General features: G+C 38.0%; 3 protein-coding genes across 6 annotated transcripts in view; 2 read left to right on the forward strand and 1 right to left on the reverse strand.

The window, feature by feature from the left end:
* The window catches only part of LOC139765506 (uncharacterized), a 188683-nt gene that overhangs the window by 141715 nt on the left and 22403 nt on the right, over positions 1-24565 (reverse strand). The window contains exon 2 of the mRNA XM_071692990.1: positions 8878-8992. The gene's annotated coding sequence lies outside the window, so the exon portion shown is untranslated. The remainder of the gene's footprint in view (positions 1-8877; positions 8993-24565) is intronic.
* Positions 9593-20076, forward strand: LOC139765504 (E3 ubiquitin-protein ligase LRSAM1-like). 4 transcript variants are annotated; one of them, XM_071692982.1, is made up of 3 exons: positions 9593-9718; positions 14545-16246; positions 18680-20076. In XM_071692982.1, exons 2-3 carry the CDS (start codon positions 14681-14683, stop codon positions 19469-19471), a joined length of 2358 nt encoding a protein of 785 aa, XP_071549083.1. In that variant the 5' UTR covers positions 9593-9718; positions 14545-14680; the 3' UTR covers positions 19472-20076. The 4 variants fall into 4 exon arrangements, with proteins under 4 accessions (XP_071549083.1, XP_071549084.1, XP_071549082.1 ...); XM_071692983.1 differs by lacking the exon at positions 9593-9718 and adding an exon at positions 9862-10009; XM_071692981.1 differs by lacking the exon at positions 9593-9718 and adding an exon at positions 9948-10100.
* Positions 9617-24565, forward strand: part of LOC139765507 (uncharacterized) — a 39017-nt gene continuing 24068 nt past the window's right edge. The window contains exon 1 of the mRNA XM_071692991.1: positions 9617-9713. The gene's annotated coding sequence lies outside the window, so the exon portion shown is untranslated. The remainder of the gene's footprint in view (positions 9714-24565) is intronic.

Genomic DNA, 24565 nt, shown 5'->3' on the forward strand with positions numbered 1-24565 from the left:
AGATTCAGCTCAGCCCCCATTTCACATGGTAGATACAAAATTAGACGATACAGCCCAGGTGTCAATCAGTACGCCACACCGGCTTCCTGTAGCGGATTTGGATGAGACTTGACTGGTTTGCCAGCTCCCAACTTTGTCAATGCCTCTCCCTGTTTTACTGCAAGAAATTGCCCGACACATACGCCCTCAGTCCGTCATCTAATACTTCCCAGTAAGACCCTAAGCTCCGTCATACGCTGCTGGGGCAAACCCCAAGTTTCAACGTTTCCTGTATCCACCACCACCCATGGGCCAGTCCAACTTTCGCAGCCACATACCCACATTTTTCGAGTTATGGACCATCACAGAAGCTGTGGCATATGTTTAAGCTGAGCTGAGACGTGTTACTGGCTCTTTCTCATTATAATGATACTCAAAAACGATGGCTGCAACCTGGATCTCCCGCGTTACATGATCAAATCAGCAAAACGCCAGCAGCAGCAGCAACAACAAAAGTATGAGCAACAGCCTAGTATACCTACTCTCAGGGTAGCAATGTAAAAAAAAAACAGAAGCATTAACAACAGAATCAGGGGTGGCATAGCCTGGGGTTTCCAGCCATCATTACACTTGTAAGACGCCTCAAGCACCATCGAGAAGACCAGGGCCGCCACCCTGGCAGGCCTAAAGTGTTTATACCATAAGTTTTCCCATGTTCTTAAAACTTTTTTGTTTTTTGTTTTAATACTGTATGAAGATAATGCTTTGAACAACCTAACATGGAATATCAATGATATTTAAGTTCAAGGATGTGTCCATATTCGAAAAGTTGAACTGAAAAGGGAAGAAATTAAACAATTGCAGCTACTCAAGTCTGTTACAGGCTCACAAAAAGGAAGTGTTATGGAGGCTTGAGTACTGAAATCAGGAAAAAAAAAAGTACATTTTTAGGCGACTACAATCGATGTCCTGGACACGCATACCTAAATTAGACCATTTTTCCACAGCCAGCTTGATATAGCACCACATTTCGTGAGCTGAAGGTTTTAATAAGTTTATGAGTGGAAGAGATGTGCCGAGTGTATGGAACCAAATTACATTTCAGTGTTAATTTGTTCTGGGTTTAGCGCTCATGAAACAATCCCATGGACTTTGTTGCAACGAGAGCGACTGATATCGATATCCAAACTTAATGTCGAGATTAAAGCTTACAGGCAGCTAATGAACCTACGCTTCCCCTGATATTCAAACGTACAATTAAACAGCTTCTTAAATGTTCATTTAATTAACGTAATGAGAAAATATCATAACGATAGGAAAAGTACCTGGCGGTTACATGAATTTTTCATACAGATGAAGGAAATGTAAGATGGGGACCTCTCGTGTAAGTTAATCCAGTAGCTGCGTGTGTTTATTTCACAAGCACAATAAGCTTTAACTTATGAATTTAGAAACATTAAGGGTGGAGTGCGAAGTGTTAGATAAGTTGAGGGCCAAGACGCACACATAGTGGAGTTAGGATGAAAGAAAAGTGGTAAAGAATCGTTCACACGGCTGCCGGCAGTGTATCTTCCCTGACGTAGTGGAAGAAGCATGGCTGGCAGCCAGCATGTCTGGTCCCTGACCCATTCTGGGTGGCACAACAGAGGTTGGGTTTATATCAGCGTTCTGGGCAAAGGCAAAGCTCGCAAGCAGCTATGAAGAGCACAAGCCATTCTATCTAGGTTACTCCCAGGTGAGCCGATCCACTTACACGTGGAAACGAATCCTTAAGCCCAGTCCCCAGGTCAAAAAGTGGGCGACACAAGGACCTTCTCGGAAAGTATCAGATATCCAATCCTTTGGCATTCCACACGTGTATCTCTTTAGACTTCAAGGGTAAACTGGAAGCCTTTGCCAGCTTTCAAAAGACAATACATGTTCAGGCCAGTCAAGCATTTGCACAAGCATGTCCCTCCGTATTATTCCTAAATTCTTAAGTTCAACGCTCTTGGCATGAAAAACTAAATCAAGGATCATTCAAAATATGAATATCAAGGTCCATAGCAAATGACCCACCAAAATATGAAAAATGGTTGGAATGGATAATCTAAATTTTTTTTCAAGGATCAAGCATTTGTCGCACATGAACAATATTATCTTCTAAATAGGCTACATTACTCTATAGTCTCCTCTTATATTTAACGAGGGTTTGTGGTTCAATAAGGAACAATTCCTGCTCGGTGATTCAGATCTGTATGCATACACCATAACCTTACAATACATGCTGATTAAATAAATTTTCGCTTACTTAAGAATACTGTTGAATCACCTTATTCACACATACCTAGTTTTAGATTACGCACTACATAGTATATATTTATAACTAAGAGGGGTGCTTGCAGTGAGCTATTATTATTATCATTATTATTATTCGTATGTCTTAATCTTCTGATGCAACATATTTCCCAAGTCAGTTTACCCCGGGTACGAACCTCAGGGAAAGGCCCATAAACTGGCTATGTGAAACGTCTGTGTTTTCTTTCCCACAAGAACAATCACTGTATATACAAGTCCATTCAGTATTTCCACTCGTCCTGAGTCATCATCATTCATGTTCAACATTTACCATTAAAAAAGGCTCCCGATCAAGAACACACGAATTACGGCAGGGTAAAGGGATATACTGCAGCAAATCGCAAGGACTGAAATGGTTCAGGATAATGTAGAATCAAATTCTTTACGGATTTCTGTGCTAAGGTTCATTGCAGGCAAATAATGACCAAAGGAAAAAAAAAAATTTAAACAGAAAAATGCAACTACTAACGACATTTGACCACAAGATGTGGTTGAGCCGTTGGAGATAAACTATGAATATCTTAATTGATTGCTAATTTATCACATGATCCACATACATAGACTATAATAAGCTTAAAATAGATTAACCAAATAACACACTAAACAACGAGTTAAGGAAAAAAAATATACCGTGGCGGCATTTGACGCTAAAGAAATCATAAAACTTATATATATATATATATATATATATATATATATATATATATATATATATATATATATATATATATATACCCGAGACACTTCCTAAATGCTTCTGGTAGTATTGTGCAGGGGTACCTAGTGATAACACTAGGATCCCGTTCCTCAATCAAGGAATGTCTAAGGGCAGCACTAGGACCCCCTTCCCTCTATCAAGGACTACCAAGGAATAAAGCACTAGGATCCCGTGCCTTTATCAAGGACTACCAAGGAATAAAGCACTAGGATCCCGTGCCTTTATCAAGGACTACCAAGGAATAATGTATTGAAACTGAATTGAAATATCTTTATGACACCGCATAAAACCCCGACCAAAACCCCCTTCTATCCACCATTCCCACCCCAGCTGTTTGTATACGTGCGGATGGAGTGGCTTATTGTACCCCGTTATCATATCTGGTTTGTCCTTGGCGGGTATAAAACTTGGGGCTCTGCCGCCAAATGTCTCCTACTGAGGCACCTGTTGTGACTTGGTCATATATATTTAACCTTCCTCCTTCCAGATAGTGTAATTATGTGCATATATATATATATAGATATATATATATATATTAATCGAAACCAAATTTGTTTTTAATGAAGTTTATTTTTTCCATTACAGAGAAAACTCTATCAAGAATTATTCATATTTCAATCAATGCATATTATGAATACCCTTGAACTTTACTTGAGCGAATAATGGATTATATAACCTACTACTAACAAGGGTGGAAATCTACAAGAAAGGCTTAAGACAGCTCAGTTACGCGATATTTCTGCCCTAGAATGTTGTTTAGAAGGCGAAGGTCGGCTCTTGCTCGCCGAACGCCTCCTTCTGTGACCATTCCTGTGATTATAAGACTGCCTGACTGACTCATGGCTGACTGACTGATGGCTATTGACTGCTCATGACACGTCATCCACCCACATACGGTGCTATGTCCGACGTCAAAAGAAAAAACATACAAATAAAGTTAATATTCTCAGGGTCGCTGCTTACGCACGAGAAATAAGACCGAGTTGCCACATCGTCCATTACACACGCTTTACTGAAGACGCTAGACTCGTCTTCGTCGGAAAATCCTGTTTAATCTTCATAAATCAAATACATTCGTGTCATGTGTAACATTTAGTGGATGTATGTATGTGTGATACCTTCACATCTAATGCCCAGGAAATAATATCCTCTAATGCCTCATCTGTTGATAAGGGAAGACAAATATTGACGGCCGGGCATTCATCGATTCACAACTTAAAAACGTAGGTCCCTTTCCCTCTGGAAATGAATATCACACATTCAGCAACGGAAACTACGGTGTTCAGTCGTCAGACAAATGAACAGAGCACAACCGCTGCCTTGTGTAATCACCCCCTATGACTCATATCGCTAACGAAGACATTTAAGAAGGGCTCATCGCAGCCAGACCCTAACAAGATCTTGCTTGTGTGGTGTTGATATCCAACACTGGGAGGTTGATACAATACACTTCCCTCGTAGTTATACACACACTGGCATAAATCATACAACATATGTTGAGATCTTATTTTTTTTCCTTTTAATCATACAACATATGTTGAGATCTTATTTTTTTCCCTTGTAATCATACAACATATGTTGAGACCTTATTTTTTTCCTTTTAATCATACAACATGTGTTGATCTTATTTTTTTTTTCTTTTACTCGGCTTCTGAGATGATGAAGGGAAATCTGGATATCATTCTGTGAATTATTACAGATACACTTTGACGTAGCAGGGAACTGAAGAGGCTTCCATTTCACTGACAAAAAAGCAGTTATTGTTAAGAGCGGACGACGGCACGGCTGTATAAAGTATGGGAGAATGCGTATCTAAAAAAAAAAAAAAAAAAAAAAAAATACTTGATATAGTGTAATAAAATCTTTTAAATTTTTTTTTAGGCTTATTTGTCAACGTCCTCTCGCTAAGCGAATGGAACTGAACGAATAGGAAAAAAATTGTCATGTATTCACAAGTTCAATGTTTTTAAAACCTTATTTCTTCTGTCGACTCATAATGATTACTAGAAACTATAATCTTGATGGAAACATATTCATTATAATCCAGTACGATAATTGTCCCAATATTTATTCATCCTAAAAGATGTAGCTTACAGTTGTAAGTATATTAGTACACCGTGTGTGTGTGTGTGTGTGGGTGTGTGTGTGTGTGTAATGATTCACCAGGACCAGGCCTCGTAAAGGCTCTGGTCACTGAGAGTCCTTACTCGACGTCTCATTATTGGCACAGGTCGAGGTGTGCGTACTCGGGGGGTGCCATTACTGGCACACGTTGAGTGTTTGTCCTCCGAGTGCCATGACTGGCACAGGTCGGTCTGTCTGAGGCTGTAAACTTAGTGGGTTGTTGTACATAAAAAAAAAAAAAAAAATCGTCTTCTAGAGAGATATATGTTAATGCATAAATATATGAGGAAGTTACAACCACTGCCGACAGCCATACATCGACGCAATGGAAACCATAAACTCGCTTTGGAGTCACGTATACAAATATTTGGATCGATATTTACATGATGTATCCTTACGACATCTCGATTTATACTTCCTAAGAGAACGAGATATTATTTGCATCATCTAACCAGAGCCATAGCCCGCAGCGTCTTCACAGAAGCAGTCTCTGGGGATTTAAAAGTTCCGCAAGAATGCTACATATCACATACTACACGCACACACACACAAGACGTAAAAAGTAAGCACACACGCAAAGTTACTTAGACGGGCCTTAACTGCTGTGAGAGCGCACATAATCCTCAAATCAACTTGAACACCTCAAGGAAGCGATAATATTTCCGATTTGGTGTGTACAACTCGAAGGCGACGGCATTATTGACTCTTGCCGTCGACAGACCCAAACCTCAACTGAACCAGCCAACCCTGGTATTGAAAGACCCGAGAACTACTGCATTAAGAATGAATGAAAGCATCAACACTACCAGGCACTGTGATCTGGTTAATGGCAAAGTGCGTATACGTTACAGGTATACGTGACAAGTTACACAAAACAGCTCTTTAGCTGATGGAAATACCCACTAGAACATGTCATTATCGCGTTCCCTGCACTCAACCTGATTCCAGACCTCAAGGGCTGACTCCGATATCGAGAACTGTCAACAGAAAACTGTCACTCTGTGTGTGTCTTATATCCCTTGTGTCTGCATGAACTCTAGATGGTTTGTCTATATGTTCCGTAAAGTAGTACATATGTACGGTATGGGAAAAGTCGACCGTACCATCCAGTACTTTCGCCTGTTCCACATAGATTCTTACTAGTGCTAATAGTTTATGTACAGGTTTGTTATAAATATAAACGTACTCCGATGATACGTATATTTACATTCTGTGTTTGTGTCCTCTTGCATTTCCATCAAGGCCAGGAACACTGCTCCTCCTCTACTGCCAGCGAGACGAGGAGTCTCTGAGTCCTTAGAGCAGACAAGGCCCAACCGTCACCTTTTTTTTTTTTCTTATTTTTACATAGATAATGAAGCCACCACTCTTGCATCCTCCTACCCCACTGTGGACGAAGATCTCAAGGCCGTTTGGTCGTCTTAACTGTCTTCACTGCCGATAAGGGAAGGCTAAATCTAACCTCTGTCACGCTACGATGAACACAGGGACGCTGTTCAAGCTAGAACGATCCCAGGCCAAAGCAAAACAACAGTCTGTGGACTGACGTAAAAACAATAGGGCTGCCTCTAGGCCATAGCGGCCTTGGAGATCAGGGAGACCTAGCCTTTACGTGACCTTCATCCACATTATCACAGCACCGCTTCGTCTACGCAGGCTATGGGTTTACCCAGACCAATAGAGCCATTCCAATGAAAACTGATATGAGAACTAACAATATCTAAAAACTACATCACATAATACGTACAGAATCTAGTAGAGTGCAGCTCAGTAGATGGTCAACAAGCTAATCAAACATGGGGCTTTGTTACAGCTGAACTGAGTGGCTGAGTCAACACATTGCTAGCGATTTCCTATTTCAAGCCTTATGTAATTAAACTTGATTACATCAAAATTATATGTAATTACGTTCTTTAAGAACTGAATAATCAAGCAAAGTTATTGTCTTGCCCTAAAATAATGTTCTTTGCAGTACTTTAAGCAACAGACCTCAAGTTAATATCATGCACGAGGTTTAACCCAATTTTAGAACACAAAATCAATAATTGGATATATCAGACACATGCGTCACAGATGACTTTCAAGGGATCTACAAATTTCACCGTAATGTTTTAATTCTGTTTGTGTACTTCTATAAATGAACCTTGAGAGGTTCCTATCCCCAGTGAACCTTATGTTCTTTTAATATAATTGTAGAGTCACCAATAATAATAATACAAGGAGAAATTGGTTTAGAATTTAGAATCTATGAAAATGCCCAAAAAGGTGAGCGCAGGCACACCGTGTGTGTGTGTGTGTGTGTGTGTGTATATATATATATATATATATATATATATATATATATATATATATATATATATATATATATATACACACACACGAACGCAACACTTTCAGCCAACCAAAGTGTGTTTAGGCTACACTCTACGCTGCCCCAACATGCTGAGTGTTGACAAGCATAGTGGCACTACAGCATAAAAAAGAAATGAGAAATGAGGCCAAAAGAGCATAATGTTCGGGAGCCTGAAGCAACAGTAGCACTCAACAGAAAATGGACTTAATATGTTGGGACCTTTGGGGCAAAACTTGCACCACATTCCTAACGGGTTTGGACCCAGGAATTTAAGAGCCCACTCTATTCCTGCTCCTTAGTTCTATAACACTGGGAAGCGAATGCCAAAGGTTGCCATTAAGATTATTTGTCTTCCGTAAGAGAAATCAGAATACAAATATACAGAAAAATGTTATAAAAAAAATTATCTTCAGAAAAGGGACCCCATTAACGATAGTATATTCAACTGGCTTCGCACACACAAAGCATCAGGTAACAATTTTACGTTACCATTATATCCGAAGTTTAACAACCCCACTAATCCTTCCTGTTAATATAATAACATTAATGGTAATATCATAATATGTCCTAAGGTGTTACCGAACTCCTGCTGCTTGTGGCTCCACAGCGAGTGAAAAGTCACCATCGAATGGACTGTATCTTTTACGAACTTTTTTGTTAAATACTTCTCATTCCAAAAGACTTCATTGTTTCCCTCTTTATGACTGTAGCGCAGCCTCGAAGCTACAGGAGCCCCATAAAAGGGATTCTGGGGCTATACAAAACTACTACCGCTACTAATTATAATAATAATACCATCATTTCAAAAGTAGACATTGTGTTAAACTTGATTCTTAAACCTATTCTTTCCTTAAATTCGAGATCCTGTATCTTTGATACCACATTATATTCTTTGTACCTTCTTTAATGCCCCCTCTTTCCATTAGCTCCTCTTAATTTTCTATGGGTAGCATTCTTTGATTTCCAAATGTGTTAAAGGACATGGAAATACATCTCATTCCTCCTCCACCCATTTTTTTGCCATGGAAGCATCCAGTTCATTTCCAGTCAACATATACAGGTACCCGAAGGAATGAAACATATTTTCCCCCATTTTCTATGCATCCTAACACATCTAACTTCCTTGGTCAGCACATAATCATTATCCCTCTCTAAGTTCTATAAAGTGCAAAGTTAAAAACACGTGTTACACATATTTTCAGTTCATTTCTTCGTCTTTTAGGACCATCATTAATGAATAGCAAGTAGCTCTGCCTGTGTTGAGGAAAACATGATTCATACAGAATACTACAATTCTTATTCTAACGTGTGTGTGTGTGTGTGTGTGTGTGTGTGTGTGTGTGTGTGTGTGTGACCGGACTCTTACCTGCCTGAGGTTAAGGGAAGAGACTCTGGCGAAGCTGTATCGGTGGTACTGCCACCAAAGGACTCCACATTTCCATTCAACTCGACGAGTCGGGCAGCCTTGCACTTCAGGAACCCTGGAAAGAAGTACATATATTCTTACTTCCCATATACCTATATATCCATGGAGTTGCTGACAACCGTACATCCCTCCAAATATAAATATTTCAGAGGACATTTACTTTAGTTTCCGATAAAACAGTGGTTGAAAATTAGGTAGGCTGGGTACAAATGATGCAACAGAATACACACAAAGTCACTGCCTTGGTTTTATATATATATATATATATATATATATTTCACTTTCGAAAGTGGCTTGGCTTAAAAAGGACCTAATCAGATAAAGGCTAGTCTGATAACAAGTTACTTTCCTTAAAAGCAGGGCAGGGTAAAAACAAATGTATATCCTCATTTATCTTAACTCTGTTAATATTGTATACCTGATCAATGCTAATGAAAAGTTAGAGTGGCCTTGAGTCTATCAATAAATCGAAAAACCCATCCAACACAACCCAAGCTATCGAGCATGCGTTTTCAGTTCTGCATCACTGAGGTTCACGATTATATTTTACCTTGCGTAATTTCTGTATTTTAATTGCCCTGGAAGACTTAGGCTTTTGAGAAAATGACATGGTTGAAGTTTTCCGCGTATGCTATTGATCATGAGTCGAGCCGAGCTGTGGTGCGCTTGGGCTGTGGCGAGTTGACGGACGTTGCCATGTGCACCCGAACACATACCTTATAAAGTTTGCCTTTGGCGTGTGGAATCTCCCCGGTTCGACGCCACCACGGTCTCCGGTAAGGTAAGACTAAAAATCTTTGGTTCGTTGTAGGGATATTAGGGATCAGGATGCGAGTATACACTGAAAAATAGTGGCGGTGGTTCGGGGAGGAGACGCTGGTAACGTGGGCAGTGTTATTATTTAGGCCCCTTAGTGAGCGTGTTGGTCATGAATGAGGTCTGGGGAAGAAAACATTTTCGTATCTCATTCCGTGACTGGTGTACCCATACACTGACATCCACTTCGGCCAAGGCTCTCTTTGCACGGCCATGGCGGTGTGATCTTCGTTTCTCGGATATCTTTTTCTGTGAGGTTAGGAGGAGCTCTGGTGCAGCTAGCAGCCGTGGTTCACCCACAGTCGCGTTGTGGGACAGTGCGACAGCAGCGGCCGTGCGTGCCAGGCGTATGTACCCCCTACATAAACCATATGTGGTGACTCGGTGGTGGTGTTGTTCCTCCCGTGTAATTGCGTACTGAAACCGTGTCGGATGTGTTGTAAGACAGAAAATTCCCTAAAAAATTTAAAAAAGTTTATCAGGAAAGTCATGGCCACAGAACTGTATTGAGCTTCCCCAGTGGTATGTCAGTGGGTACAATGAGACTATATAGTAGTCCAATACTACCCCAAAAAACAGTAACGATTTGGGGGGGACATGAAATGTATAATAATCCTGGAATTAAGTGCTGGACTGAACATTAAATAGACAAAAAAAAAAAGTTAATTCCGAGTGGGTTCAATGATTTCTTAAAGATAAAATAGGGGGGAAAAAAGTGATGTTTACATTGGTGTGTATCGAAGGGTCCGAACAATAGCCTTAGTGGCTGACCTCTATAGACTGCCACTTGCACATTAATATTTTTTAAAGTAAACCTCAGGAGATATATATATATATATATATATATATATATATATATATATATATATATATATATATATATATATATATATAATGTGTATATATATATATATATATATATATATATATATATATATATATATATATATATATATATATATCCCTGGGGATAGGGGAGAAAGAATACTTCCCACGTATTCCCTGCGTGTCGTAGAAGGCGACTAAAAGGGAAGGGAGCGGGGGGCTGGAAATCCTCCCCTCTCGTTTTTTTTTTTTTAATTTTCCAAAAGAATGAACAGAGAAGAGGGCCAGGTGAGGATATTCCCTCAAAGGCCCAGTCCTCTGTTCTTAACGCTACCTCGCTATCGCGGGAAATGGCGAATAGTATGAAAAAAAAAAAAAAAATATATATATATAATGTGTATATATATATATATATATATATATATATATATATATATATATATATATATATATATATCGTGGTATAATTTGTAGAGGCATGGTGCTGGGTTTGTGATCCTTGGGTTGTTTTGTGTGTGTTTATACAGAGCGAGAGATGATGGTCACGTGACGTCTTTGTGACGTCGTGTGTGACGTATAGTAGTTCTACATATGCTACTATTATTGGGACATTTCTAAATTGGGCTGCTCCAAAGCCTCACTCATCCTGTAGACACCTGTCCACTTCAAATCCTGAAACTTCTTAAAATGTGCATTTTGGGGAACATTTTATGTATCCACTCGGGGAAATTACCTTATATGTAATGAATGATTCATTAACACATTGGCAAAAATCATGACAGACGATTTTCTTAATAATCTGATTAACTTCTGATAAGCTGTACACATATTTACTAACAATGACCTATCAACACAAGTCACATATATTGGCAACTGTATGCAGACTTACAATGGCAAAAATCATACTGAAATCAAGCTGTTTTATTTCACACATAACGTGGGAATAGCTTTTCACCAAGCTCATAAAAGTTTAGGTCCTCTGTTGTTAATAATGTAATATAACCTGACATATTTAAAACAAGAATAGAACTATAAAATAGAATGCTAATGCTCATTACTTTTATTTCTTTTATGGGCTGTAGAGATACAGAGTCTGAAAGCAATTTCTAATTGTATAGTCCGCAACACTGTTGTACAAATATTGTATATAGAAACATCCAAACTTATGCCACATAGAAAAATTTTTATTTTTTGTATGAAATGGTTTAAGACTATTACTGGCAAATCTACCAAATCAATACACTTCCACTATGTAGAACAGGCCATTGGGAAAACAGTATACTCTCAGCTGAAAGTAGGCAGAAAAATTTTAAGATTTTTTTAGTCTAATGAGAAAAAGAAAGCAGTACCTGTCAGTCAATGAAGAAATCCTTATGATAAAGTGATGAACACATGTAACTTGTGACATCACTGCTAACAGTATTTGTTTATTTTTACCAAAACTTAATATAAAGAAGTCTTCAAATATGAAATTTGTTTTGATGTAAAAGATTTTATAATCATGATTTTTCTACACTATATATATTTTTTCTACACTATGTACATTTTACCTAAATGTAACTATCACTTAATAGCTTTACATTAATCATGATAATGAGCAGTGTACTCTATCCATAAAGACAATAAGAATTTAATTTATAAATAAGACAAAATTCTGGTCATATTGAAATACCACAAACTGATTTATAGATGATAGCAGGTGATGGAAATACCCATTACAACTAGAATTTTGGGTTCATAGGGACTCCAGGCTTATGGATTCATACTATTCACCACTTCCCGCATTAGCGAGGTAGCGTTAAGAACAGAAGACTGGGCCTTTGAGGGAATATCCTCACCTGGCCCCCTTCTCGGTTCCTTTTTTTGGAAAAAAAAAAAAAAAGAGGGGAGGATTACCAGCTCCCTCCCCTTTTAGTCGCCTTCTACGACACACGGAATACGTGGGAAGTATTCTTTCTCCCCTATCCCCAGGGATGATATATATGTATATCATGACCTTTAGACTTCATAGATATGGTACATGTCTTAGTCATACAGAGGTATATGATAAGGGCAAATGCAGCACATCTTGCTATTCTAACTGTATTAGAAACGGCTGGAGAAACCAGCATTTCCTTTGTGCAAAAGTCAGAGCATTGCTTGTATTTTCTGTTATATTCCTGAGCTTAAACATGTAGGTTTCTTAAGCATTTCTACATTCAAGACATTTTCTTAAAAGTTTCAGTGGTTGAATGTCTTTGACCTGGCTCTTAAGAATAGTGCACTCCATGAGCCAGTGACATACAAGACCAGAAGTGCTTTATTTCATGGCAGTTTATGCCAATGTATAAATGTAGTGCTATTCCTGGGCCTTGCCACTGAGTGGTTACACTGCGAGTGAAAAGTCACAGGGGGGGTTATCACTGTAGGCAGACACAAAGGAGCACATGACCTTTCCATCACCAGTGTAATCCACATTACCCTGCTCCCATTTGAAGTACAGCTTTAATGCTGCAAGATCCCTGAGAAAGGAGACATAGGGTTGCATTACCACTCAACTATAAATGCAGAACTGAAAATATCAAACATATCAGTGGAGGTTCTCTTGTTATTGAAGATTACGAAAGCACCCATTCCTACTAGAAGATTTTCTATTAAAGAACTGCATAACATTACAATTCACATGAATATTGCTACTCAAGTACCCATGATTTACTCGCTTCCTTACCGTTTGAGATGAGATAATGAATAACAATAGTGTGACAGTAGGTTTACTTTAAAGGTATGGGCGTAGTTGTTTCATTAGAGTGTGACACCATCAATAGGTTTACTGTAAAGTTATTACCTTACATAATTGTTTATCAGGACCATCTAAATTCTACATCACATTCATCATAAAGTTCTTCAGTAATCTTTCCAGTCTTTTTGAGATGTATTATAGGAATGTAACATACTTAACTATCTTTACAGTGTGATATACTGAACACTCATTTTTCACTCACATGGTAACAAAGTATCCATGTGTAAAATGCTTCAAATTATTTGAATATGCATGAGCGATGGTGGAAGAGGCTTGATGTGTTAGTAACATGAGTGTTTAAAGCTCCAATTAATGGCTTTCTTATAATTTAGTACAAGAAGCACTTAAAGATTACCTATAATATAATTATAATAATTGAACATTTATAATGTTTATCTGGTCGAAATCTTTGGAGATTTTTCATATGTCATCTTAGAGGATTGTGTCTGGAGGAATAATTTAGTAGTTTTTAAATTTAGACACATGAAATCCCAGGTTTAAGGGATAAAGCAAATTTTGTTGTGATATATTCTTAATGTACATGAGAGAGTGAATCAATTCCTACATATTACAGTAGAGGTATTCAAGAATAGCATCTTAAAAGAAGTTTATTACTCACAAATAATTCTTCTCCCCTAAACTGATAGTAATCCTGTGTATAATAAAGAATATGTATTGTAAATTTGTATCAATTTCTAATTTTGAGTTGGTAGGAAAGGTCATACAATGATTCATGCATTCTTAAGTTGGATACAACTCAAGACAAACACAATTTTATGAGGGGGAGGGGGTGTTCACAGATTATAGTACATGGTAAACAGTCCTGTACAATACATGCTATACACAATTTAAGTTCCAGTACAATTCATCAAGACAAATGCATGAGGATGAATGTAATGCACCACATTGAATACTGAACACTGCTTTTTAGCATGAAACTCTCAGCTGTCTTTAATACCTGAGGCTTGTGGAGCCTGTTAAAGATTTTTAAACTGATGACCTGAGCAGTATGTTAGAGCTTTAATTCTAACTCACAAGCCAAATTTTGTTTAACAGGTGATGCTGTTATACCATACCCATGGTATATGTTGTATTCCACTTCTTACTTCACATTCCTTATTGTCGATATATATTCCATTGTATATTGGAAATTTTTTGTGTTTTTGATAAACCTGTTTCTCCCACAGGGTTTATTAGGAAAAATGCTGACTTTGTCCACATTGTGATAAGGTTATAGGACTGAAACATGATTTTGTCCTAAATAACAGAGGTAATGACGGTTATTGTAGATACTCTTAGAGTAGGGGAGAAAGAGATGACAGGATGCCATTTGGATGCTTGTTTAAGAAAGAAAAATCTGCCACCATGAGTGACAAAGAACGGCAGGCCAAGCTGGGCCTGAAGGTGGTTATGGCTCAGCAGAATCCTGAGCCTATTTATGACCTCACCGATTGTGCCATGGTTGAACTTCCACCAGACACTTTTGTTATGTGTAGATTGTTGCAGAAAACAATCCTCCTGTTGCAGAATAATAATCTGACTACATTTGAAAAGGGAGGTAAACTTCATGAACTGGAAGGATTAAATATCCTAGATCTAACAAACAATAAATTAGCTCACCTCCCAGAGTCTATTAGTAAACTTAAGAACTTGAAAGTATTGAAGCTAAATAATAATAAACTGAAAAACTTACCTTCAGCAGTGAGTGAACTATCAAAATTACAAGAGCTCTATTTGTCTTCAAATAGATTTTCTAAAGTGCCTGTAAGCATTTGTGCCTTGCCCAAGCTGCGAGTGTTATCCCTTAGAGGAAACAACATCTCTGTACTGCCAAAGGACTTTTGTAATCTACAAAAAAGTCTTTGCACATTAGAAATTGACACAGACAAATTAAAGTCTCCTCCCACTGCAGTAGTGGAAGAAGGCGTCGAAGCAGTCATGCGTCATCTTTGTGAGGAACATGGTCTAACATACCACGGACTTGATGAAACAATAGATGATCCTGAAGAAAGTGTCTTACCACATACATCTAGAAATATGGAACCATCCCATGATGATGAAGCACTACTTGGTTACCTGAACAGAAAGGAAGAAAAAGTTAAAGCACAGATGGCTGCAGAGGAAGAATTTCAAGCTAAAGAACAAGAGCAACTTGCCCATATGTTACAGGATATGAGTAACAATAAGCAACATCTTTTAGAAGAAATTTTTCAGACTCCTGTGGAAGCCATGGACTATGAAAGAAAGAAACTTGCAATGATGCAGGAACAGTACAACATAGAAGAAAACATGCGTGCAGAACAAGCAGAACAGTTAGAAAAATACTTAGCATCATCAAGTAACAAAGAATCTCTACTTCATGATCTTTCTACCCAGCAAGCTAACTTGGACCAAGAGGTAGAAGGTTTGGTCACAGCTAGGGAGAAAGAACGACAATGTCTTTTGAAAGATTTGACTTCTATGGAGCAAGAAACTGCAGCTGCTGTGCAAGAGCTTGTAACTGCTGCTGCTGCTCGGAGAAGTGATGAGTTTCTTTGCTTACTTGAAGATCAGGAACGAGAAATGCAGTCACTGCTGTCAGGCATAGTAGAGGCAGCAGCTGAACTGCGCAAGGCAGAAGTAATAGCAGCCATGAAGGCTGTATTGGTAGAGGAGGCAGCTGCAGAACAGAGACGACTGGTGGTGCAAGAGGAGCAAGGGGCCCGGATAAGTGCCTTGTTAGAGGAGGCTGACCTGGTCAACTCTCATCTCCAAGGAGTACTAACTGCACGCTTGGCTGATCAAGAGGAATGGACTTCAACTTTGATGAAGGATGAAGAGTGCCAGGCTGCTGCTTTCAAGCTCCTGTTGCTCAAATGTGATCTTAAGCGAAATACTATCCTCAGACAGGTAAGGAGTGAAAGCTACTGGTGTTTGTTGATTCTGTGTACAGTATATAAGAAGACAGAATTTTAGGGAATGAAATATAAGAAAATTGATACTTCCATCTGCCCACATACAGTTTATGATTAATCTTTGGCATTAGTCTTTTCCTTACTTATCTTTGTCATCAGCTCAGTTCACTGATTTTATTCTTATATTTTCTAAATCGCTTTCCTTGTTACACATAATTCCATTCTGCTCATATATTTCATCATGTAATGGCTGTACTTTATAATATGTTCAGAATTTCTGGACATAACCAAATTTCCCTTCTTATCCAAATAATTCTTTTCACAATATTTACTTATGTATCACATTAAGAACAAGTTCATTCTTTGCTGTAGTGTTTTGTATTGCTATCCATTTTGCATTTTCACATCTCTGCAATTACAGAAACCTAGAAATTCTCTGCATTGTTCATCTTCACAAAATTCTGATTATATGCTGCTTTCTTAACATATAAAAAGGTGTGTGATGACATTCTCCTCACCATACACTAGGTGAGCTAAAAGCCTTGTCAGCTGCAGGTCCTCATAAAGGTTCTCTGGACCTGTCCTAGTACAGTTCTCTCTTCTGAGTCCTTCATTATGCTTACTTTGGCAGTGATAGCATCCACTGTGCTATTCTTCTACCTGCTGCGGGTTCTTTCCCCAGGTTTTTTACATTGCCAATTGCCAGATTCTGTTGGGTACCACTCATCTGTCTTCCTAAGACTGTTCCACTTTTATCTGACTTCTTTCTTTTAAAGAAAAGAATTGATTCAACCCAAGATCAAAGAATTCATGTAACTCAAGATCATTTCATATTTCTTCATTTCTCATTCTGTCCATGCATATGATCTCCCCCTGTTTCAATATCCTTATCTACATTACCTTTAAAGTACTTATAAATTCATATATGCATGTCTAAATGTCTATGTTGTATGTTATTACTCAGTGAAAAGTGGTTGTGTATATAAGGATTTTTACCTTTCTTAGCAACAGATACAATATTCCAAGTTTCTTTGAAAATCCATCAGTTCTCATTAACTCCAAAATCCATTTCCTTTTCTTCACTGATTTTGTCTCCCAGATACTAGAAATTTATAATTCTGCCCATTATTATTTTACTTCATTTTCATTATATTCAATACTATCACTATAGACTTATTGATCTTCAGTCTCTTTTGCCTAACACAAATGTTCCACCTTTGGATTACCATTTTGTATATTTTTTGTTGTATCATTTGTGTAGGCAAATATGATTAAGGTGTCCTCATTGATGTCATGCCTCACTATGGGCTTATCCATGTTGTGAACAAACAACAAGGTTACACAACACTTTATCTTACTTTACTTCAAAGCAGTTTACCTTTCCCTCTTGTGACCTCATTGTATTATTGCATGTTGTGTGGAGCTCATTTTCCATTTTTCAAGTACATTAACTCTTTGCATAAGTTCTCTGTTTACACTATTGGTAGATATATTATCAAACTGAAAAATAAGTCTATGGAGCTACTACTATTATGGTACCCCATTGTTTCTTTTTCTGGCTTTTCTGGGCTCTGTTTATGTCCTTGTGCTCCCTATGAATAGTCATTCCTCAGTAATTCCATGACCTGTCGAATACTTTTGATTTTTTATACCCAGACCATTAATCCTATTTCATTTTTCTCCTTAACATGACTCGCAGCATCATATATGCCAGGCATACAATATTTTTTTTTTGTACAATTCTGATTATCATTTTCATCCTCCTATAAGTCTAGTGTTGCAAAATTCCTTTCTGAAAGTAGCCACTCAAGAATTATTTCCAGTTCCTTAACTATCTCTTGTCTGTCATCCACAGCCTATCTCAGGCTGCCAGGTTAACACAAGCCTTACCTTCTTTCAAACATTTGTCAAGATACTCTCCTATTCATCAAGTGCATTGTTCACCTCAAGCTCTTCTCTCTTACACAAAAACAGAATTCTTTGTTTCTGTACCGAGCTTTTTGAATGCTGTTCACCTTTTAATAAAGCAGAAGGCAGTGTAAGCAGGAAACTTAACTGACCAACTAATCAAACCCTTCGGTTGTTTACAAATGGTGTAACATATTTGCATTTACTAATCATCCGCTCTTTTGATTAATTGAGATAAAGGTATATGATACTGTAATGAATCAAAGTAATAATATATTTGAAAATACTGAATGAAGGAGAATGTTAAAGTGAATTAAAAATAAATCTTCAGCTGGCACATATGATTCTGACAAGAGTACTGTAGTAATACAAAAATTTAAGCTGGTTTAAATTCTTGTGAGATGAATGAAGTCAGTTTCATATATTTTGATTTCATATGATGCTCTACTGTTATATTTTTCCTTAAACGATAAGATTTAATAAAGTGATAAGATATACTGTATTATTTTTCTTATTACAGATTGGACAGATTGAATATGAATTGGCTCGTCTTTCTTCATTGGAGGTGCGAAAAAGGAAGCATGGTATTAAATATGGTTCAACTACGATGCTGGAGCAACGAGTCACCTTGGCTGGTTTGCTTAAGTCTCTTCTTATGGAGAAAAATGAACGTGAGGCTCAGTTGTCTTTATGGTTAGCTCAGCTCCAGGAAATGCGATCATCAGATGTATCAGAAGAAGAATTTTGGTTGATTCAGTATCAGCGTCTGCTGTCTATGAAACCAGCTGGATTAGCTGAAGCTGAAGAGCAGCTTGAACCTCAAGTACAAGCAGTACTGAAAGCCGCTAATGCTCTTGATTTAACACCAGTGTTTGCACACAATTCAGTGACCTTTTCTCGCTTGATGGATCTAAGTGAGGAGGAGGCATCAGTAATGGGTATTGGACCTGCAACTTATCGCAGCTTACAGCGTGCTCTACAGAACCATCTAGCCATGTCAAAGTTAGGAGATCAAAAGCCATCTGCTCCATCAGAAGAAGACCTGCCTCTTCCTCCATCTGCTCCAGAAATGGCTGGTGGAGATGTGTCACCATCTGCTCCAGTTTGCGTAGATGATGACAGAGGGCCATCTGCTCCACCACTGGAGAGACAATTTGTGGAAGCAGAGTGTGTGGTATGCTTAAGTACTGGATGTGAGGTAGTGTTTTTACCATGTGGCCATGTTTGTGTCTGTGCCAAGTGCTGCACTACTCTTGCTATCTGTCCTATGTGCAGGTCTCCAGTCATCAGCAAAATTTTACTCAACTATTAACTGCACCCATATTTTCTTAAAACATTTTCATTATTAAATTTCATAAGTATAGTAGTTAGATTGTTATTGCATTTAGCCTACATAAAAAGATGAGGGAAACATGAAAATTTTCAATGTGTAAAATCTACCATATTTAACCTTTTTGAAGGTTAAGATGCATTTCTATTAGTGATAGGATGGATAAACAAAAAATTTTCCTTTATATTAACAAATGTAATAATTTGTTTTGAATGATGATTTGAGAAGAAAACTGCATCTTCTATACCTGCCAAAGAGGGTGTTCACAAAAACTGCATTGTAACAACCTTTATAATAATTAAGTTATATAAATTCATAGCTGATCAATATGCAAGCAAATAATTGTGACTCAATCATTACAGCCCAAATCCTTTTTATGGAATGACAGTTTTGTTAATGTACGAACAGGCATGAGTTCCGAAGAGGTAGGATGTATAGCATCTACAGCTGCTAACCACTTTTTTATTTTATTTTGTCTTCATTATTTTTTGTTTATAAAACCCTCTGATGTTATTCTGAAGAAATCCCAATATGTTTACCAGTGGAAAAACATAATTCATTGATATTATTATAATCAAAAAAATATTTGGCTGTTGTTTCAAGCTGCATTACCTATCTATATCTCTGCTGCCTATTCCCTTCTGGAACTCCCTTAAGGGGCTGGCCACAGCAAAAGAGTCTCCATAACTGGTGAACTCCATTGCAGCAGCTTAGCCTATAGTGCCTCACCTTTAACAGGCCTCTGGCAGAGAGCAATTGTAGCGCAGTGTTTTTTAGAGACTCCTACCTAATGTTCCTACTGACTTCTACCTAATGCATAACCCTTAGTCAGTAATGAGTAGGTAATTTTCTCTTTTTTAATATCTCTTCACAAGTTGAGGAAAAATGTTTATTGTGGAAAAATAATGAAATATAAGGGTTTCTTGGAAATTAACTTCTCCTTTGCTTCATGTCAGGCATTATTTAGAATGGAGCAAAGGTAGTGATGCAGGAGAAACATAATAATAAGCCCCTACCACAGCAGATGTAACACAAAGATGAGAGATCAGTTGACATAAACTTAAGCGCACGAACACATTATTGAAGAAGTAAAGGAACTGTTTTGTTTCTCATAGTTTACCCAGTGGTCATGTACAGTCAAGAAAAAATATCAGTACCCTTGGGTTCAGTGGTATTTGAAATAAGTGATGTTACTCCAGCTGTTCAGTTACTGTTGGTACTTCTAATTACTTTTTGCATTTTTTATACATTATAAAATCCCTACCTAATAACATTTCCTTAAATCTTTGAAATGGTACTGAAAACTATTTGTTTACTGAATTAGGACAAAACAAGTATAAATTACTACTTTTTTGATACTTATTTCAAGAGGTAATTTAGAAAGCTACAGTTCCTATTTCCCAAATATCATTTGATTATGAAATAAAGTGATATGAAAGGGAAAGGGTTTAATATATCAATAGAAAATCTAATGGTAGGCAAAAATTAACTCGTTTTTTTAGGATATAATTTTTTTATGTAAGGGAATTATCAAACTAATGAATGCCAGTTTTCCTTTAAATACAGAACTTTGGAGCATGAATGACTATAAATGTTTGTAAGAAAACAAATGTGCATTGAAAAATAAGGCTGAATCAAACTTGAAGTCATATGTGGCAGTTGTGGCTATTCCATTCATCAACAAGTACTTAACAGAGAATGGAACAAAGAAATAATAACAAAACTTCATGTGAAGCATAAATGAAATTCAATGATTATACTGAGTATTATCTGCTGTTTTTGTTTTGAATTTCAAGTTTAAGAGCTGCCTGAATTTTTAAATATTTGTACATTGTTCTTACTGTATAATAATTTGGTCATACATTATCTGTTCTTTTACACAAACTCTAAAGATTCATGCACATTTTGCGAGCAGAAGACAAGAAAGAATTCAGTATAGCACATGAAGATGACAGGAGTATAAAGGTACTTGGAGGTTCTATTCAAGGAAGCTCCTATACTCATTTATTTGCACCTGATAGCTCTCTTATCAAAGTAATATCCTTGTCAAATACAGAAAGCAGGCATACCAATACAGAAAGAAACCTAGAAGAATATCTCAATACTCGTCATCCTATGGTTCAAAATGTAAAGCATGGCAAGTTTAGGAATACTTTTTTCGTTGACTGTATGCATTGCAGCCTACATAAGCTTATGACATTCTCAGATTCTACTCAGCCCTTTAGAAAGTTCCAGTTTGTATGGCTGTTATTATTCCCATTTACTTTCTTTTACCTTCTCCAGCTTTCTAATTCAACTATTCCCTTCAAATGCACTTGCTGGCTAACCATTAGTCTTTTTACATCCGCCTTTATTTCTGTGCTAAATAACTAAGACTTGCATACATTAGTTTATGAGATAAACCAGAATACTAAGTTGCACCATATCCTTGGGTCAAAAACTATAACAAAATAAATGCCAAACCACCTGTAAATAAGTTAGTTACAATATTAACTAAGTACAAGCCTTATGGATAAATGATATCCCTATTCCACATAATATAACTCTACATAGTGGTACTTTCATTTTTAACAGCCTCCATTACAAAAGCCAATCTGACCAATCCAAGTTTAAGAATGCCATACACAAAAGTGTCATGCTTTACCCAAAATTTTTAAAAATTTAAGTATTAGTTAGTTATCCCAGTAACTTGTACTTTCCAAATCCTGGCCCCACAGACCTTTCCAAGGTTTACCCAAGACACTTCACATGCCCTCGTTCAATCCATTGACAGCACGTCGACCCCGGTATACCACATTGTTTCAATTCACTCTATTCCTTGCACGTCTTTCACCCTCCTGCATGTTCAGCCCCTGATCGCTCAAAATCTTTTTCGCTTCATCCTTCCACCTCCAATTTGGTCTTCCACTTCTCCTCGTTCCCTCCGCCTCTGACACATATATCCTCTTGGTCAATCTTTCCCCACTCATTCTCTCCATGTGACCAAACCATTTCAATTCACCCTCTTCTGCTCTCTTAACCACACTCTTTTTTATTACCACACATCTCTCTAACCCTTTCATTACTTACTCGATCAAACCACCTCACCACATATTGTCCTCAAACATCTCATTTCCAACACATCCACCCTCCTCGGCACAACCCTATCTATAGCCTATGCCTCGCAACCATGTAACATGGAACCACTATTCCTTCAAACATACCCATTTTTGCTTTCCAAGATAATGCTTCTTGCCTTCCACACATTCTTCTACACTCCCAGATCCTTCGCCCCCTCCCCCATCCTGTGACTCGCTTCCACTACCATGGTTCCATCCGCTGCCAAATCCACTCCCACATATCTAAAACACCTCACTTCCTCCAGTTTTTCTCCATTCAAACTTACCTCCCAATTGACTTGTCCCTCAACTCTACTGTACCTAATAACCTAGCTCTTATTCACATTTACTTTCTTCTTTCACACACTACCAAACTCAGTCACCAGCTTCAGCAGTTTCTCACCCGAATCAGTCACCAGCGCTGTATCGTCAGTAGACAACAAATGATTCACTTCCCAAGCCCTTTCATCCACAACAGACTGCATACTTGCCCCTCTCTCCAAAACTCTTGCATTCACCTCCCTAACCACCCCATTCATAAACAAATTAAACAACCATGGAGACATCACGCACCCCTGACGCAAACCGACATTCACTGGGAACCAATCACTTTCCTCTCTTTCTACTCATACACATGCCTTACATCCTCGATAAAAACTTTTCACTGCTTCTAGCAACTTACCTCCCATGCCATATACTCTTAATAATTCCACAGAGCATCTCTATCATATGCCTTCTCTAGATCCATAAATGCTACATACAAATCCATTTGTTTTTCAAAGTATTTCTCATATACATTCTTCAAAGCAAACACCTGATATATATATATATTTTTTTTTTTTTTTTTTTTTTTTTTTTTTTTTTTTTTTATACTTTGTCGCTGTCTCCCGCGTTTGCGAGGTAGCGCAAGGAAACAGACGAAAGAAATGGCCCAACCCCCCCCATACACATGTACATACACACGTCCACACACGCAATATACATACCTACACAGCTTTCCATGGTTTACCCCAGACGCTTCACATGCCTTGATTCAATCCACTGACAGCACGTCAACCCCTGTATACCACATCGCTCCAATTCACTCTATTCCTTGCCCTCCTTTCACCCTCCTGCATGTTCAGGCCCCGATCACACAAAATCCTTTTCACTCCATCTTTCCACCTCCAATTTGGTCTCCCTCTTCTCCTCGTTCCCTCCACCTCCGACACATATATCCTCTTGGTCAATCTTTCCTCACTCATTCTCTCCATGTGCCCAAACCACTTCAAAACACCCTCTTCTGCTCTCTCAACCACGCTCTTTTTATTTCCACACATCCCTCTTACCCTTACGTTACTTACTCGATCAAACCACCTCACACCACACATTGTCCTCAAACATCTCATTTCCAGCACATCCATCCTCCTGCGCACAACTCTATCCATAGCCCACGCCTCGCAACCATACAACATTGTTGGAACCACTATTCCTTCAAACATACCCATTTTTGCTTTCCGGGATAATGTTCTCGACTTCCACACATTTTTCAAGGCTCCCAAAATTTTCGCCCCCTCCCCCACCCTATGATCCACTTCCGCTTCCATGGTTCCATCCGCTGACAGATCCACTCCCAGATATCTAAAACACTTCACTTCCTCCAGCCTCTCACCATTCAAACTCACCTCCCAATTGACTTGACCCTCAACCCTACTGTACCTAATAACCTTGCTCTTATTGACATTCACTCTTAACTTTCTTCTTCCACACACTTTACCAAACTCCGTCACCAGCTTCTGCAGTTTCTCACATGAATCCGCCACCAGCGCTGTATCATCAGCGAACAACAACTGACTCACTTCCCAAGCTCTCTCATCCCCAACAGACTTCATACTTGCCCCTCTTTCCAAATATATATATATATATATATATATATATATATATATATATATATATATATATATATAAAATACATTTCATCATTGCTTTTTTGTCGTAA

The sequence above is a fragment of the Panulirus ornatus genome, chromosome 55, assembly GCF_036320965.1.
Source record: "Panulirus ornatus isolate Po-2019 chromosome 55, ASM3632096v1, whole genome shotgun sequence".
Classification (NCBI taxonomy): Eukaryota; Metazoa; Arthropoda; class Malacostraca; order Decapoda; family Palinuridae; genus Panulirus; species Panulirus ornatus.

Bases quoted from the DNA above. Each gene is read 5' to 3' on its own strand.
- LOC139765504 (XM_071692982.1), top strand. From the start codon at position 14,681: ATGCCATTTGGATGCTTGTTTAAGAAAGAAAAATCTGCCACCATGAGT. The intron at 16,247-18,679 runs GTAAGGAGTGAA...TTCTTATTACAG, and splicing joins GAAATACTATCCTCAGACAG to ATTGGACAGATTGAATATGA.